The sequence below is a fragment of the Apus apus genome, chromosome 16, assembly GCF_020740795.1.
Source record: "Apus apus isolate bApuApu2 chromosome 16, bApuApu2.pri.cur, whole genome shotgun sequence".
Taxonomy (NCBI): domain Eukaryota; kingdom Metazoa; phylum Chordata; class Aves; order Apodiformes; family Apodidae; genus Apus; species Apus apus.
This window is the reverse complement of record NC_067297.1, coordinates 8,961,255-8,974,074: the sequence shown is the minus strand read 5'-3', so window position 1 is coordinate 8,974,074 and position 12,820 is coordinate 8,961,255. Positions and strand designations below refer to the sequence as shown.

General features: G+C 51.6%; 1 protein-coding gene across 1 annotated transcript in view; it reads left to right on the top strand.

The window, feature by feature from the left end:
• Window positions 1-2,451: 2,451 nt before the first annotated feature.
• The window catches only part of MMP17 (matrix metallopeptidase 17), a 56,988-nt gene continuing 46,619 nt past the window's right edge, over window positions 2,452-12,820 (top strand). Inside the window, exon 1 of the mRNA XM_051633785.1 lies at window positions 2,452-2,544. Coding sequence (XP_051489745.1) covers window positions 2,458-2,544 — 87 coding nt within the window. The 5' untranslated portion in view covers window positions 2,452-2,457. The remainder of the gene's footprint in view (window positions 2,545-12,820) is intronic.

The following is a 12,820-nucleotide window of genomic DNA, read 5'->3' as shown; positions in this document are numbered from 1 at the left end:
CAACCCGCTCTCGGATAGAACACCTTAAGGGCACAGCACTTTCTGCATTGCATCCCTACAGGACACGTCTTCCCTGATGTATCCCTGGTAGCCATTTGCCATTTGTACATTTTTCCCTAAACCTCATCCCACAGTTTGTGTTAACCCCTAATAAACCGGTTAATTCGTAACCTAAGCATTGGCCTCAGTAGCAACTTGTGAGCGTGGTGGGGGTGTGTTCCAGTTACCCCTCTAAAATACGGTCCCGCGGTGGCCGTTCCTGAGGGAAAGGCGAACGCCACGTGTGACCCTCGGTCTTATTCAACAACCCCTCCAAATTAGGGGGGGGGGCAGAAATCCAGGAAGCATCCTGACAGCCGATAGCCCCCCCTGGCATCGGCTGGCAACAGCCCCGAATAAGAAGAGATTCTGGAGCTGCTTAGCAGGAAATTACTACGTGTGATGTTGCTAAGCAATGTCAGGCTGGCCTGACTGCCCGGGATAACCCTTCTATGCTGGAAAATCCGGGAAAGGTCAAGGGGTGATGGATGGCTGCTGCTTTCTTCTCAGAGCGGTGGATTCTGGAATTATGCAATTAATAATACTCATCTCATCGGGGCTGGTGTGACAGTTCCGGGAAGTGAGAAAGAAAGAGATCTCCCTCGAGAGCAGCAGCAGCTGTGGGATGGACGGGGTGAGGCAGGAGCAGCAGGAGATACACAGAGGAGTGAGTCCTGCAAAGGGCAGAGAGATGTCCAGAGAGGGGGAACCATTCCCAAGGAGATAGCAGCTTTGTGGCAAGGTGGCTGTGGGCTTGTTTCCAAAGTGAAATTAAACGGTTCGTGGGAGCTGCCAGCCCCATTGCTCAACACCTGGGCACAGGGAGCTCACGCCCTTGGAAAACTCCCTCCCTGCACCTGTGGAACCAGAGGCTGGGCTTTGTTCATCTCTTTAAAAGCTGAACTTTGCTTTAGTGAAAAGCAAAGTTCTCAAGATAACAACTCTTGAGCTACAACAGGTAGCACTAATTGGTGAGGCTCTGAGCCCTGTAATCCAGGGTTTTTCCTTCCAGTTTCTCCAGTGTTGGAGCAGTAATTTCAGCCCATCTCAAGGTGACACATAGTAGTGCCAGCTCACCTGTGTGAAGTGAGATGCTCTTTAAACAGTTTCTTCTGGACGAAGATTCCTTCTATCCTCCTCCACAGCTTCACTCTTAGTCCTGTTTGGTATTAAATATCTCCAGAGGCAGCTACGGTTCATTGCTGAATTGATCTGTTTGTGCAGAAGGTGTCATATAAATGTCCATTACAATTTTGCAGCAGCAACATCTAGAAGGAACTTTTCATTTCTGCCAATTCTTCACTATTTCAAGTTCTGATTTATTTATTTAAACACATTTACATTTTTTACAGTTTCAGTTTTAAAACAACTTGAGAGATGATTTCCAAAGCTGTTGAGTATATTAACGTGCTAATAGGAAGGGGAGAAGGCAAATGGTAAGCATTAAGTACTTTTTCATCCTGAACTGGCAGGAGCTGGAGATGTCAGGGTGTCCCCTGCCATCTGGTCTGTCGGAGCACGTGGCAGAGTGACAGCTCTCACGGGAGGACACACTGCAGAGGCCCTGGGATCCCATTGTGCTGTTTATGGGGACAAGCGCCACATTTGTCTCTCTGAGACGGGGTGTCAGCCGGAGACACACACCAACCACCCGGCCTTCTCCACAGCACCTGAAAGAACTCGGAGGATGGAGGTAAAAACTGAAAGATATGTTGATGTTTCGAAACAAGCGTGTCGGAAACCGGAGGCGTTTCAGCCAGGCGCAGATCCGAAGCGGAGAGGGGACACAGCGGGGCCCTCGGGCACTGAGCCCTCCCCTGCGAGCGGCTGCGCAGCGCCGGCCCCCCCTCCACCGCCGGAGCCCTGACACCGCCTCCCTCATTAGCATCCCTTCCTCCTCCTCCTCCTCCTCGTCTCTCGGAGCGGAGTCTTTCCGCCGGCCGGGCGCGGGGAGGTGCGCGGCAGGACCGGCAGAGCCGCGGCGGCCCCGGGCAGGACCAGCCGCAGCATCAGCCGAGCCGCGCTCTGCTCCGCGGCAGCGCCCGGAGCAACTTCCTTGCTCCGCGAGGTGCGGGAGCGGGGCGATGTGACCGCGGAGCCTCCCGCGGCGGCGGAGCACCCCCCGGCGGAGAGGAGATCCCTCGGCGGAGAGGAGTTTCCCCCTGCGCGGAGCGGAGCAGCCCCCGGAGGAGCAGCGCGGAGCGGAGCAGCCCCCGGAGGAGCAGCGCGGAGCGGACCCTCTCGCCTCTCTCCCCGGCAGCGCCCGCAGCCCGGGGCGGGAGCGCGGATGCGGCGCGGAGCCCGGCGGCCCGGAGGAGCCCAGCGCGGGGCCGGGCCCTGCCGGGGCGGGCGGCGGGGGGCGCGGGGCTCGGGGGGATGCTGAGCCCCGCCGCCCAGCACCGCGCCCGCCGCCGGGAGATGCTCCTCGTGGTCGCCCTGTGGCTGCTGTGGCAAGAAGCGCCCGCGGCGCCGACCCCCGCGGCGGACGACATCACCCGGGGAGTTGTGAGTTATCCGCGACCCCCTGCTCCTCTCTGGGCTCCCCCTCACCCCTTCCTCTTCTCCGGGCATCCCCGGCCCCCGCGGCGCTGAGCGAGATCCGGCGGCTGGAAACGCAGCCGGTGCCCCTCTCGGCAGCCGGTGCCCCCGCTCAGCTCTCTCTCTCGTTGCACCGACTGCCTCCCCGTGCCCACGGAAGCCTCCCTGCAGCCCGTGTATCCAGCCGCATACTCACTGCACGGAACCCTTTGGAAGCCCTTGTCCCCCGTCCCCAGCACCCATTGTACGTTGTGTGTCCCCTTGCAATCGCTGGACACCCCCTCTTGCACCCAGTGCGTTGTCACCCGCTGCTCCCTGATGCCATGTCCCCCTGCTCCCCCGTGCCGTGCCCCAACTTTTCCCCAGCCCAGCATCCGCGAGTTGATGGCCCCAGCAGCGTTCACACACGGATGGTGGTTTCTGAGGCTCTGAGAAAGCGCTGTCCTCTCTCAAGGGCTCTCTGCCTGCCATGGAGCCACACAAACTCCTGCCAGCAAGCAAGCTAAAATGGCACGTTTGTAGTAAGAGCAATCGCTGAGGACTGGGACGTGCTTGGGGATATGTTAGGGATTGCTCTGTGCTGGTGGCAGGCAGAGGGTTCACCCCACTATGGTGGTCTGCACAGTGAGGGCATCCTTGTGGTCCTGCTTCTCCATGCACAGGTGGAGAAAAGATGACCCTGTTTGCAGGGAGGTGACAGGCTGTAGCGGGCAGCAAGGGCTTAGCTTGTGTCCCTGACAGGTCATAGTGCCAGCAGGTCTGTACAGCTCCGCTCTGTCTCCTCTGAGACAGGAGAGATGGAGGCTTTCCTCCTGGACCAGGAAAAGTTTATTGTAGCTCAGAGAAGAGAAGCCTCACGACCACATCAAACCTGGGTGTTGGAAAGCTGGCTGTGCCTGCGTGTGGGTGAGCAGTCCTGGGGCTGGACCTGCCAGTTTGGAGAAATTCCCTGATATTCAGCAAATTTCAAACGGCCGCCTGTGCGTGGCTGTGAAGGGGGGGAGGGAGGATTTGCGGCAGGGCAGGGTTATCTAACGGGGACTGGCAGGGAGCAGAGTGCCAGGACGCTGCTGCTGCCGCCGGGGCTCGGCCACCGGGCGCCTGCTCTGGCTCACAGGCTCCTGCCCAGACACCTGCCAGCAAGGACACAGCGTGTCGTTCCCCATCCCTTCCTACCAGAAGAGAAAATGTGGGGGAAATAAGGCACATCTGTGTTATTACAGTGCGTTTGCTTTCCTCTACAACCAAATGTTGAAGCTGGAATTAATATTTCATGCAAACAGCACATGAATTGGTGTATTCTGCCCCAATCAATTTGACTCAAACTTCGTCTTTGACCTGCTTTTGCCCTTGCTACTGTATGTGCTGCTCTCAGCTTTTACAGGTTAAATATTAATACTTGAGGGGGCTTATTAGTTAGCACTGACAGCTATCAGACAGTAAAGGGCCTTTTTTTGTCCTGGACTGGATCTAAGCTGTAGCTCAAAACAATTCTGAAGAGCTGTGGCAGTCTGGCAAAGCAAAAGGTGCTGGGGGTGGTGATAACAGAGCAGAAGTGAACTGCAGGAGAAGGGGATTTCAGAGCCCTGTGTTAAAACCAAGCTGTATTTATGCTGGGGAGTACAGAGTAGATGATGTCAGATGGGTGTCTGGGTGATCTCTCCCCTCTGGTGAGCATGCCTGCTGGGTCAAATGCATCTCTGGCTTGAGACAGGTCTGGTGGGAGTATGAAGGGGTTGACTGTAAAACAGGTTTGTGCTTATGACCTCTAATGAGCAGCAAGGAGCAGAAAGTGCCAGGTATTTTCAGAGGGGTTTGTCAGGAAAATACCACAGTGTGGAAAGTGAGAGCGTTAAGAATTATGTGATATCCACTTTATGAAGCAACTAAGAAATTAAAGAGCTGTGATGCATTTCAACCAAATATTTGAAAACTAGGAAGCATGAAACCATGGTGATAGAAAGCTCTGCTAACCTTTGAAAATTATATCCAACAGTTCTCTGCAGTAAATGGAGCACAATGTCAACAGAGCTTTTGCATCTCAAATACCCTCCCCTTGCAGCCAAAAGGCTTTCGGCACTGAGCAGGACTGTGCCTCTGAGCTGCATCCTCAGCTCCAATCCTGCCATAGGTTTGTTTTAAATGAAACAGCAATGCTGGGCCAAATTAAAGTTCAGCAAAATGAAGGAGGACCATAATTCAACAGCAGCTCTTGTTAGAATGCTGCCCAAAGTAATATAATATTGAATGATTCTTCAGATTTCATTACTAGTGGAATATCCTGTCCAGTTTATAAATCTAGCTTGATTATTAATGTTTTTATTGTTCTCCATTAGCTGCTTTAATAAGGAAAGCATAAAATAGCAGATGAAACAGAGCTTGCCTTGAGTGTTTGCTTTGAATTTTAGTACATGCTTTTGAGTTTTACTACTTTGCATTTTGCACTGCTGCTTTTTCAGTAGACCCCCAGCCCCTCCTCACTATGGTGCCAGCATTCACTAATTGCATCTTTTTATGGCTGTTTGGGCTGGAGTGTTTCAGGGGTGTAAGCAGCAAAAACTTTATATACATTAGTAGCAGCTGGGTAATAAGAGCTCTCACTTCCCTGGGCTCTGAACCAGGTCTGAAGGGAGGTCCACCCTCCAGTTTTATTTTTCAGAAGAGCTGGGACAGTGGAGTCCGTGTAGTGAAGGTGTTGACCTGAAGATCTGCTGGTTTGTAAAGGAGGTGGCTGTGGGTACGGCAGCTGTGAAGGGACCACGGGCAAAAGCTGTGGCTTGAGGAGGGACTGATGCCCAAAGCTGAGTAAGCTTGGCCATGAGGGAGATGCTTTGCCTGAAGGGAGATGTTTGCCCCTGGCACTGGGGTTGCAGGACAGGAGGTGGTGTTGGATTGGTGGCATCACTATGATCATCCCTCACAGGCATGGCTCTGGTGTCAGTGGCCGAGGGACAGAAGAGTGCTGGGGAAGTTTTAGTTTGGTTGTAAGCGTGTGGGTGCAAAAGAACCAAGTGTGAGCTGCTTTTTCTTGACTGTGTGGTCAGGGGTGACAGGGAAGGTCTGTGTGTGCCCCCTCCCCCTTCCGGCATTTCTCCAGATGGGGCTTGCTGGGCATTCCTGGGGGCTTGCGTATGAGTGATGCTTCTCTCGGCCTCCCTCTCACAAAGCCTGTCTGTGTTGTTCCCAGAGAAGTTGCTCCCAGGGGATGGAGGCATTTGCATTCATCAGTGGAGACCACGGACCCGCGTCCCCCTCCCCTCGCTTTTGTGGCAGCTTCTTATTTGAATGACAAGGATGCACTTGTGGGGAGAGCCAGGGTGGCACAGAGCCCTGCCACACTGTGGGGTGGGCCTGGGGGACAAACAGAGGTTCCTCTGTGTCCCACATCAGAGATCTGAGGAGCAGGAGGAGCAACAGTTTCCTACAGATCTGTGCCCCGTGACTCCCAGGTGCTGAATTTCAAAGCAGAAGCCTGACCATGCCTGGGGAACAGGTTCCTTCTTGCTGTCCTGGTGCTTCTCCTGCCTGCAGGAGGGTGGGAGCATCTTGCTGCTGTCACAGCCAAGTGTGGTCACACATGTGCTGGTCCAGTTGTGCTCCTGCTTGCTCTGGGATCAGCCAGGAACTCTCCTGAATTGCTGCATTTCAGCACCTAGGGCCTGGCAGACTGTCCCTGAGACATGGCTTACCTCCTGGTTTAAGGCTTGGGATAATTAGCCCTCTTAGAGTAAAATCCTTGTATGGAAGTAGGCTGTTCCCTCTACCAGCAGAAACTATCAGACTTGTAACCTTCTGTTTCTGCTAATGGGGAAATTAATAATTTATAATCCCAGCTGAAGCTTCATTCAGCCTTCTAAAATAGCAAGTGTTTCAGGGCAAAATGCTCAATAGATTCCTTAAACAATAATGCATTCAGGCCAACAGCATTGGAGAGAGGAGCTTTTCTTGGCCCCTCTGCCTTTGAAGCACTTCATTCCCTTCCCCTATGGAACACTGGCCATCCCAGAATTCCCTCCAAGAAAGTTAAGCTACCGTGTGAAAAAAATTAAAATAAAATAGTGTTGCTGCTTACATTATAAGGTACCTCTTGAAGCTCAAGTACAATGCAAACCAAATTGGCTTGACAAAAGGCTGGCTGGAAGCTTTCAAATAGACAAGCTGCTGTGAAAGCATTTAATCTGGTATTAAAGCCCTGGCTGGTTTGAACGGTTACTTCCCTTTCAGATTCCTGCACCCCAGACCTCCAGATACAGTAATGCAATTTCCTCCTGTGCTTGGCTGCTGATGTGGGCCCAGCCGTGTGAATTACCCAGGATAGTTAAGCTAAATTGCCAGCTTTAATATGGCTCTGCCCTCAGGAAGGGTTCAGAGCAGGTGGGAGAAACCCCGTTGTCATTGAGGACTTCCCCATGGCTGCTGAGCTCCCACCTTCACCTCACTCTTCGTCCTTGGGCACTGCAGCAAAACGTTGTGAGTAGAGGCAGTTCCTGGCCGGCAGGACCTTCACCCTCCAGCCTGCCATGTTTCATCATTCTCCCTCATTAAATTAAACTTAAAAAGAAGTGTTTGGGAATGTAACATGTTCCCATCCCCAGCCTGGCATCAGCCGGGGTTCTCCTGGTTTGGTGTCTGTGACTCACCAGCACAATCTTGTCTGTCAGCCCGACTGAGGATATGAGTGTGTCATTGGGGGTGACATGAGCGATGCTCTCACGAAACCAGGGGGGCTTAGATGTCTCTGACACCCTGCTTTGTCCCCACGGGTTCATTAGTGCCAGCGGCGGCTGGTTCTGACTCATCGCCGGGGCCACGCACTGATTCCTCATTATTTCCTCCTTGGCAGAAGTGCTGCAGGAGCTGCGCCGGGAAAGGTCACGCTGTGGCTGAGGGAACCTTTAGTTCTGAATGCTGTGAGACCAAGTGTGTACCCTGCCTGGGTCTTGGGTCCTAGGTGGCCCCACGGAGGTGACAACATTGGAGTGAAAAGTCCTCACAACTTGGGTGCAAATCGCGGGCTGATGGTAAACCTGGGCCCTCTGCACCATTGCTCTTCAAAGTGTCTTGTTCAGAGCAGAGCTGCACTTGGAAGCCAAGGATTTGCTTTCAAAATAACCCAGGATCAGACAGCAACAGTTCTGAAAACGCTTTCTTTAGTCAAAAATCACTTTAAATGGGTGGATTTGAGAATTTTGGAAGCTCTTGCCACTGTGTGCGTGCAGCTGCGTGTCTTCTTTGTCCCAGATTTTTGTGAGGATTGTCTCTGATTTCTGGGTCAGAGAATTAAGAGATTTGATGTTATATTAAAAAAAAATCCACACCAAACCATATATGCGAAGTTAAATCCAGTGCAAAACAAAGCAGATGTGCGGGGGTGAGGGAAGGAGCTGCTGAAGGACTGGGGAGTTTTAGATGAGAGTAACAAGAAATTGCCTTTGACAACAGGTTCGCTCAGAGGGAAGTCTTGCCATGACTGACACAGAGTGAGTGCTGGCATTCACTGAGGAGCCTGGTCTTCAGGTGGGACTTTGGCTGTTTGATTAGCCACCGTGATTTAATAGAAAAGAACTTGATTAAATCTGAGGAATTTCCGACATCAGAATAAGCCACGTGCACAGAAAATAATTCTCTGAAGAAATCTGGAGATGACAAGCAGCTCCTGGTGAGAATGGTCTGAATACAGTGATTTGGAAAGTGGCTGTATATTCAGGATTTTTTAAAATATTATTTTATCAAGATGAAGTTTCTGCCTGATGACTGTCAGTGGTCAGGCAATGTTCTCCACACCAGCTGACATATTATTTCATCCTGACAGTATTGATCTTTTGGGTTAACAAAGGCAATTTTATCCATGTCATCGGATCCTTGCATGAAGGTGATGGACATTTTTGGATTGTATTGTCTTGTCATTTAACAAACTCCACCTGGCATCTCCTGTGGTTCAGCTTCTGGCTGCTGAAGATCACCTGCCCAGGCACTGCTGTGACATCCTAGGTTTGATTTGCAATTTGAGCATGTCTTACACAGCCTACACCTTGTCTTTAAGGATCTGGGACAAAAGGTTCTCTCATCCACAATACAAGCAGGAGATAATAGGACTGGACTGCACAAGTCTGTCTTGATTTGTGGAGGCTGCCTTTCCTGCACCATGCTGGAGGCACTTAATCCCATACAGCTTTCCCAGGACCTCCATGTCAAGCCACCTGGCTCTGCGTTTTTCCACTTCCCATCAAATTTCTGTTACTGGAGATGGCAAATTACCAAGAGATCAAAAGGAAACTTCACAGGCTGTTGCCAGACTTTGGGGATCTCTCTGTCCCAGGCTGTTTTGAGGTTGAGGAAGCACACCTGGGAGGAGGTCTGAATGGGAATCTGTGACACCTGGTGCTCTGAGCGGCTGGGTGGCTCTGCTGGGCTCCTCAGCAGCCACCCTGGGCACAGTGCCTTCTCAAAGGCCTATAAGTACCAAAAAACATGGAGGTCTGCTCGGTTGAAGGGCATAACACAAGCAAATGCTCCTTTTGTCCAACTGTATCTCCTGGGAAGTTTGGCTATAGGATCCCGAAGAAAGCACAAGGACTGAAAAGATACCGTAACTGCTATAGGCAATTCTACCACGGCTCCAGATCTAATTACCTGTAAGCTCTGAGGCTGATGAATTCAGCCTTTGGAAAAGGGTGTCAGGTCTCATTTATCACTGAGCAAGAGAGAAACAAAGCAATCTCTCGTTTCTCTTGAGCTGACCAGGTGGGGTCTCCTGTGGAGATGCAACATCCACCGAACACCGGTTAAGTCCTGGGTAGTGCTTGACTGAGGCTGCACCTTTGAGTGGGGAGCGTGGGGAGCTCCCACCAGCCTGTAGTCTTGTTCCCACCTTGGAACTTGTGTTTACTTTGTTGTTATTGTTCCTTCTTTGTGCTCATAGTGTCCCTCTGGCATGTGTGCCAACAGAAGGGCAGTCAGTGATGCTGCTTGAGAAGCATCTTTGTTCCTTTGATAAATTATCTGCATGAAATTGGCTTTTATTTTTCTTGTTTGTTCTTCAGTCTGTTGTTGCTCAGCAAATTCCCCATTGCTCTCTACTGAGCCAAGCTGTGTCTACCTTTGCATCCTTCATGTCAGAGATGTATTTTTGTTCAGAAATGAGAGGAAATTGGGTTCATGAAAGGGAAATCCCTCACAGACACACTTGTGAAATATCAACAAGTTTTATATGAAGGCACAGCTAAAGAGAGGTAGGTGGTTTGGGACTCTTGACAGATTTTGTTTGTGCTGCAGAAATGTATCCTCCAGGTCTGATCAATGAGACCCCAACATGAGGAATAATCTTGCATGGCTTCAGCCAGTACTAATGTATACAGCAATCCAGTTCTTCCTCCCAGGCTGGATGCATGTCATATTTCATGACAGAATGACAGCCCTAGTGGAAAGTCTGTTGCTGTTTTGGCATTTCTAATACACCTTGTGCTTTGGTACATGCTCACCCAGTGTCCAACAAGATGAAGATTGTCTAGAGGAAATCAGCTGTCATGCTCCAGTGTCCCATATGGGCAGTCAAAAGGGCAACAGTGATTTGAGCAGTCTTCTACAAGCTCACCTGGGTTAAAAAGCTTCCCCAAGATACTAAAATTCTCCTTCATTACCTGGGAGCACCAAATAGCTGGCTACTCTGCCAGGCTCTGAAGCACGAGATGTGGTGGTTGCCTGAGCAGCTGCACTGCTCGCTGGGAGGTAAACCGAGCTCTTTGCACCGGGTCTTTACCAGGCAAAGGCTTCCCTTGGTGAAGGGTATCCAGTCTCGGGGCTTTTTTTCTGCAAGTGTCTCGCTGAGCCAGGGTGTCAGAGTTGCCATCCCTGAAGCTATTTAAAAGATGTGCAGATGAGGTGTTCCATGAGCGTGGTTTAGCGGTGAACTTGGCAGTGCTGGGTTAACGGTCGGGCTTGATGATCTTAAAGGTCTTTTCCGAACAAAACAATTACCTGGAGATCTCCCGGCTCCCAGCCTTTGCAGAGCCCTCTCCTGGGAGATGGACATCGACGCCTTTTTCCTCTGCAGGCAAAACCCCAGGGGGAGGTGCCGTTCCCGGCAGGGTCCCCGCGCCGCGCGGCGGCTGCTGGGGCCAGCCCGGCGGTGTCGTGCCGGTGCCCTCTCGTGGAAACCGGGGACATAGCTGAGAAAACGCCTTGGTGAGGGACTGGATGCAGAGGTTTGAAGCCCACCCGTAGGAGCAGAGTGGGCTGCTGGGCTCTTCCCTCTGCTCCACACCCTGCCCAGCCCTCCAGACTGCTGCCTGGGTGCCTCTTGTTTTGCTGTTGCAATAGAGGGTGAGGGAAATGGTATGAGCTTAGCCTGGGAGAGAGGGGCTCCCAGCGTTGCAGTCCTGTCCCTTGGGGCAGACCCTGGGTCACTGAGTCCCTGCATGGCGATGCTTGAAGTAGATAAAGTTTGTGAAATGTCTCCTGCACCTCCGTGTTCTTATTCTGCAGTACTTTCCTTTGACCTCGTAGCAAATACCTTTACCAACAGCTGCACAAACTTTGACTTTCTTCTTGAATTCTCACACTGCACAGAGCCACCGTTGCCCGTCTGTGGTGACCTTGCTGCCCGCCTCAGGAGGGGGTTACACCCCTTTGGCCACATCCTGCAAGTGTGCCCAGGAGTGAACAAGTGTGCCACAGGACTGCAGTGCCAACCTGCTGGCTCTCACCTTGGCTGCCCAGCATGATCCTCTGTCACTCTGAGGCAGCTCCAGGCACAAAGGGTGATGGTTAAGAGCTGCCCTGGAGCAAACCTGCTGGTGCCAAGCACCTTCTGACCCAGCCAACTGCTGCACTTCCAGGCCCTTCTGTGGTAGCTGGCAGAAATCACACTATGCTGCCTAGGAAATGCCAGCCCAGCACCACTGGTCTGTTTTCTGTCATCTGTTCTGGTTTCCAAGCCCTGCAGGACGATGGTGAGCTATGTGCCCATCTCCCACCTCTGCCCTGGGAAAAACTCAGGCAGTGGAACTAGCCCTGCTGCTTTGGAAGCCCCAGTCCCACAGCTTCCCTGAGTTAAATTCCTCCTTGTCTTCTCCATGTTTTCCTCCTGTATCATTTATTAATAGCCTCTGCCTGAAAAAAACCCAAACAAACAAACAAAAAATATCACAAAAAAAAAACCAGCTTCCATTTTAAATTTCTAAGCCACTTTAACTATTAAAACCAATCTGTCTCCTCCTGCATTTCCCAGGCGCTTGGCAGCTGCTCCTCCTCCCATGCTTTCCTGGAAAGCAGTGTCTACAAAAGCCCAGCCGTGTTGGCAGAGGTCATTGGTGCCAGCCCGAGGCAGGGACTGTGCATCATCAGAGGCAAAAGGCAGCCAGAGTTGTGGGAGCTTTATGTTAAATTCATCTGGGGTCCTTGGGGAGATTTGTTGTCCCTCCTGCATCGTGCCTGGCTGGGTGATCACAAATACTCACTTTTGCTTGTCTGTATAGAGGAACTGGTTCTCTGAGCAAGGACATCTGCTTTTTTTTTCCCCTTGTAGCTCTGGGATCATCTCTCAGCCTCTAGGTTATCTAGACCCAATATTGTGTCTGAAACCTGACAGTCCTGAATTCATTTCCTTTTGGTGAGGGATGATGATGTACTTCTGATGCTGCGCCCAGGGAGTTCAGTCCTGGAAGCCAGACTTGTTCAGAGCCAGGTTTGACCAGGGACAGGAGTCGAGCCCTTTTGCACGTGCTCAGAGAGGCTCAGAGCCAAGAGATACAACTGCAGAAATTTAATTAACATTACAAAACCCTTTAAAACAGAGTTTCTGGCAAAATTGCCAGCTCCACTGTGCAAGCGGGTAGGATGCCTAAGCAGCCTCTGCAGGGATCTGTCAAGAAATAACAAATGTTTCTTTTCCCAGACGGTTATGAGGACAAGGGAGGAAATCAATATGGCACAGTCTCCTCTGCCAGGGTAGCCTTGAACCCTTAAGAGAAAACTAATTGGCAGCCAGCTCCTGGAACATCACCTTGGGATGCTCCAAAGAGCTGGAAGTTGCAGGGTAGCATCTGGGAGGGGGGACAATGTACTGTCTCAGACCACCCGGGGTTGGGCTCTGGCCATTGTCTGTGGGTGTTGAACCAGGGCTGGAGCAGAGCACTGAGCAGGGGCTGGGGCAGAGGAGTCACCTCCATTTGCAAATTAGACTTTTATTGTTTATAGGGGGGAAAAAAAAAAAAGTGACCACCTGCAGCTATGGAGAAAGAAT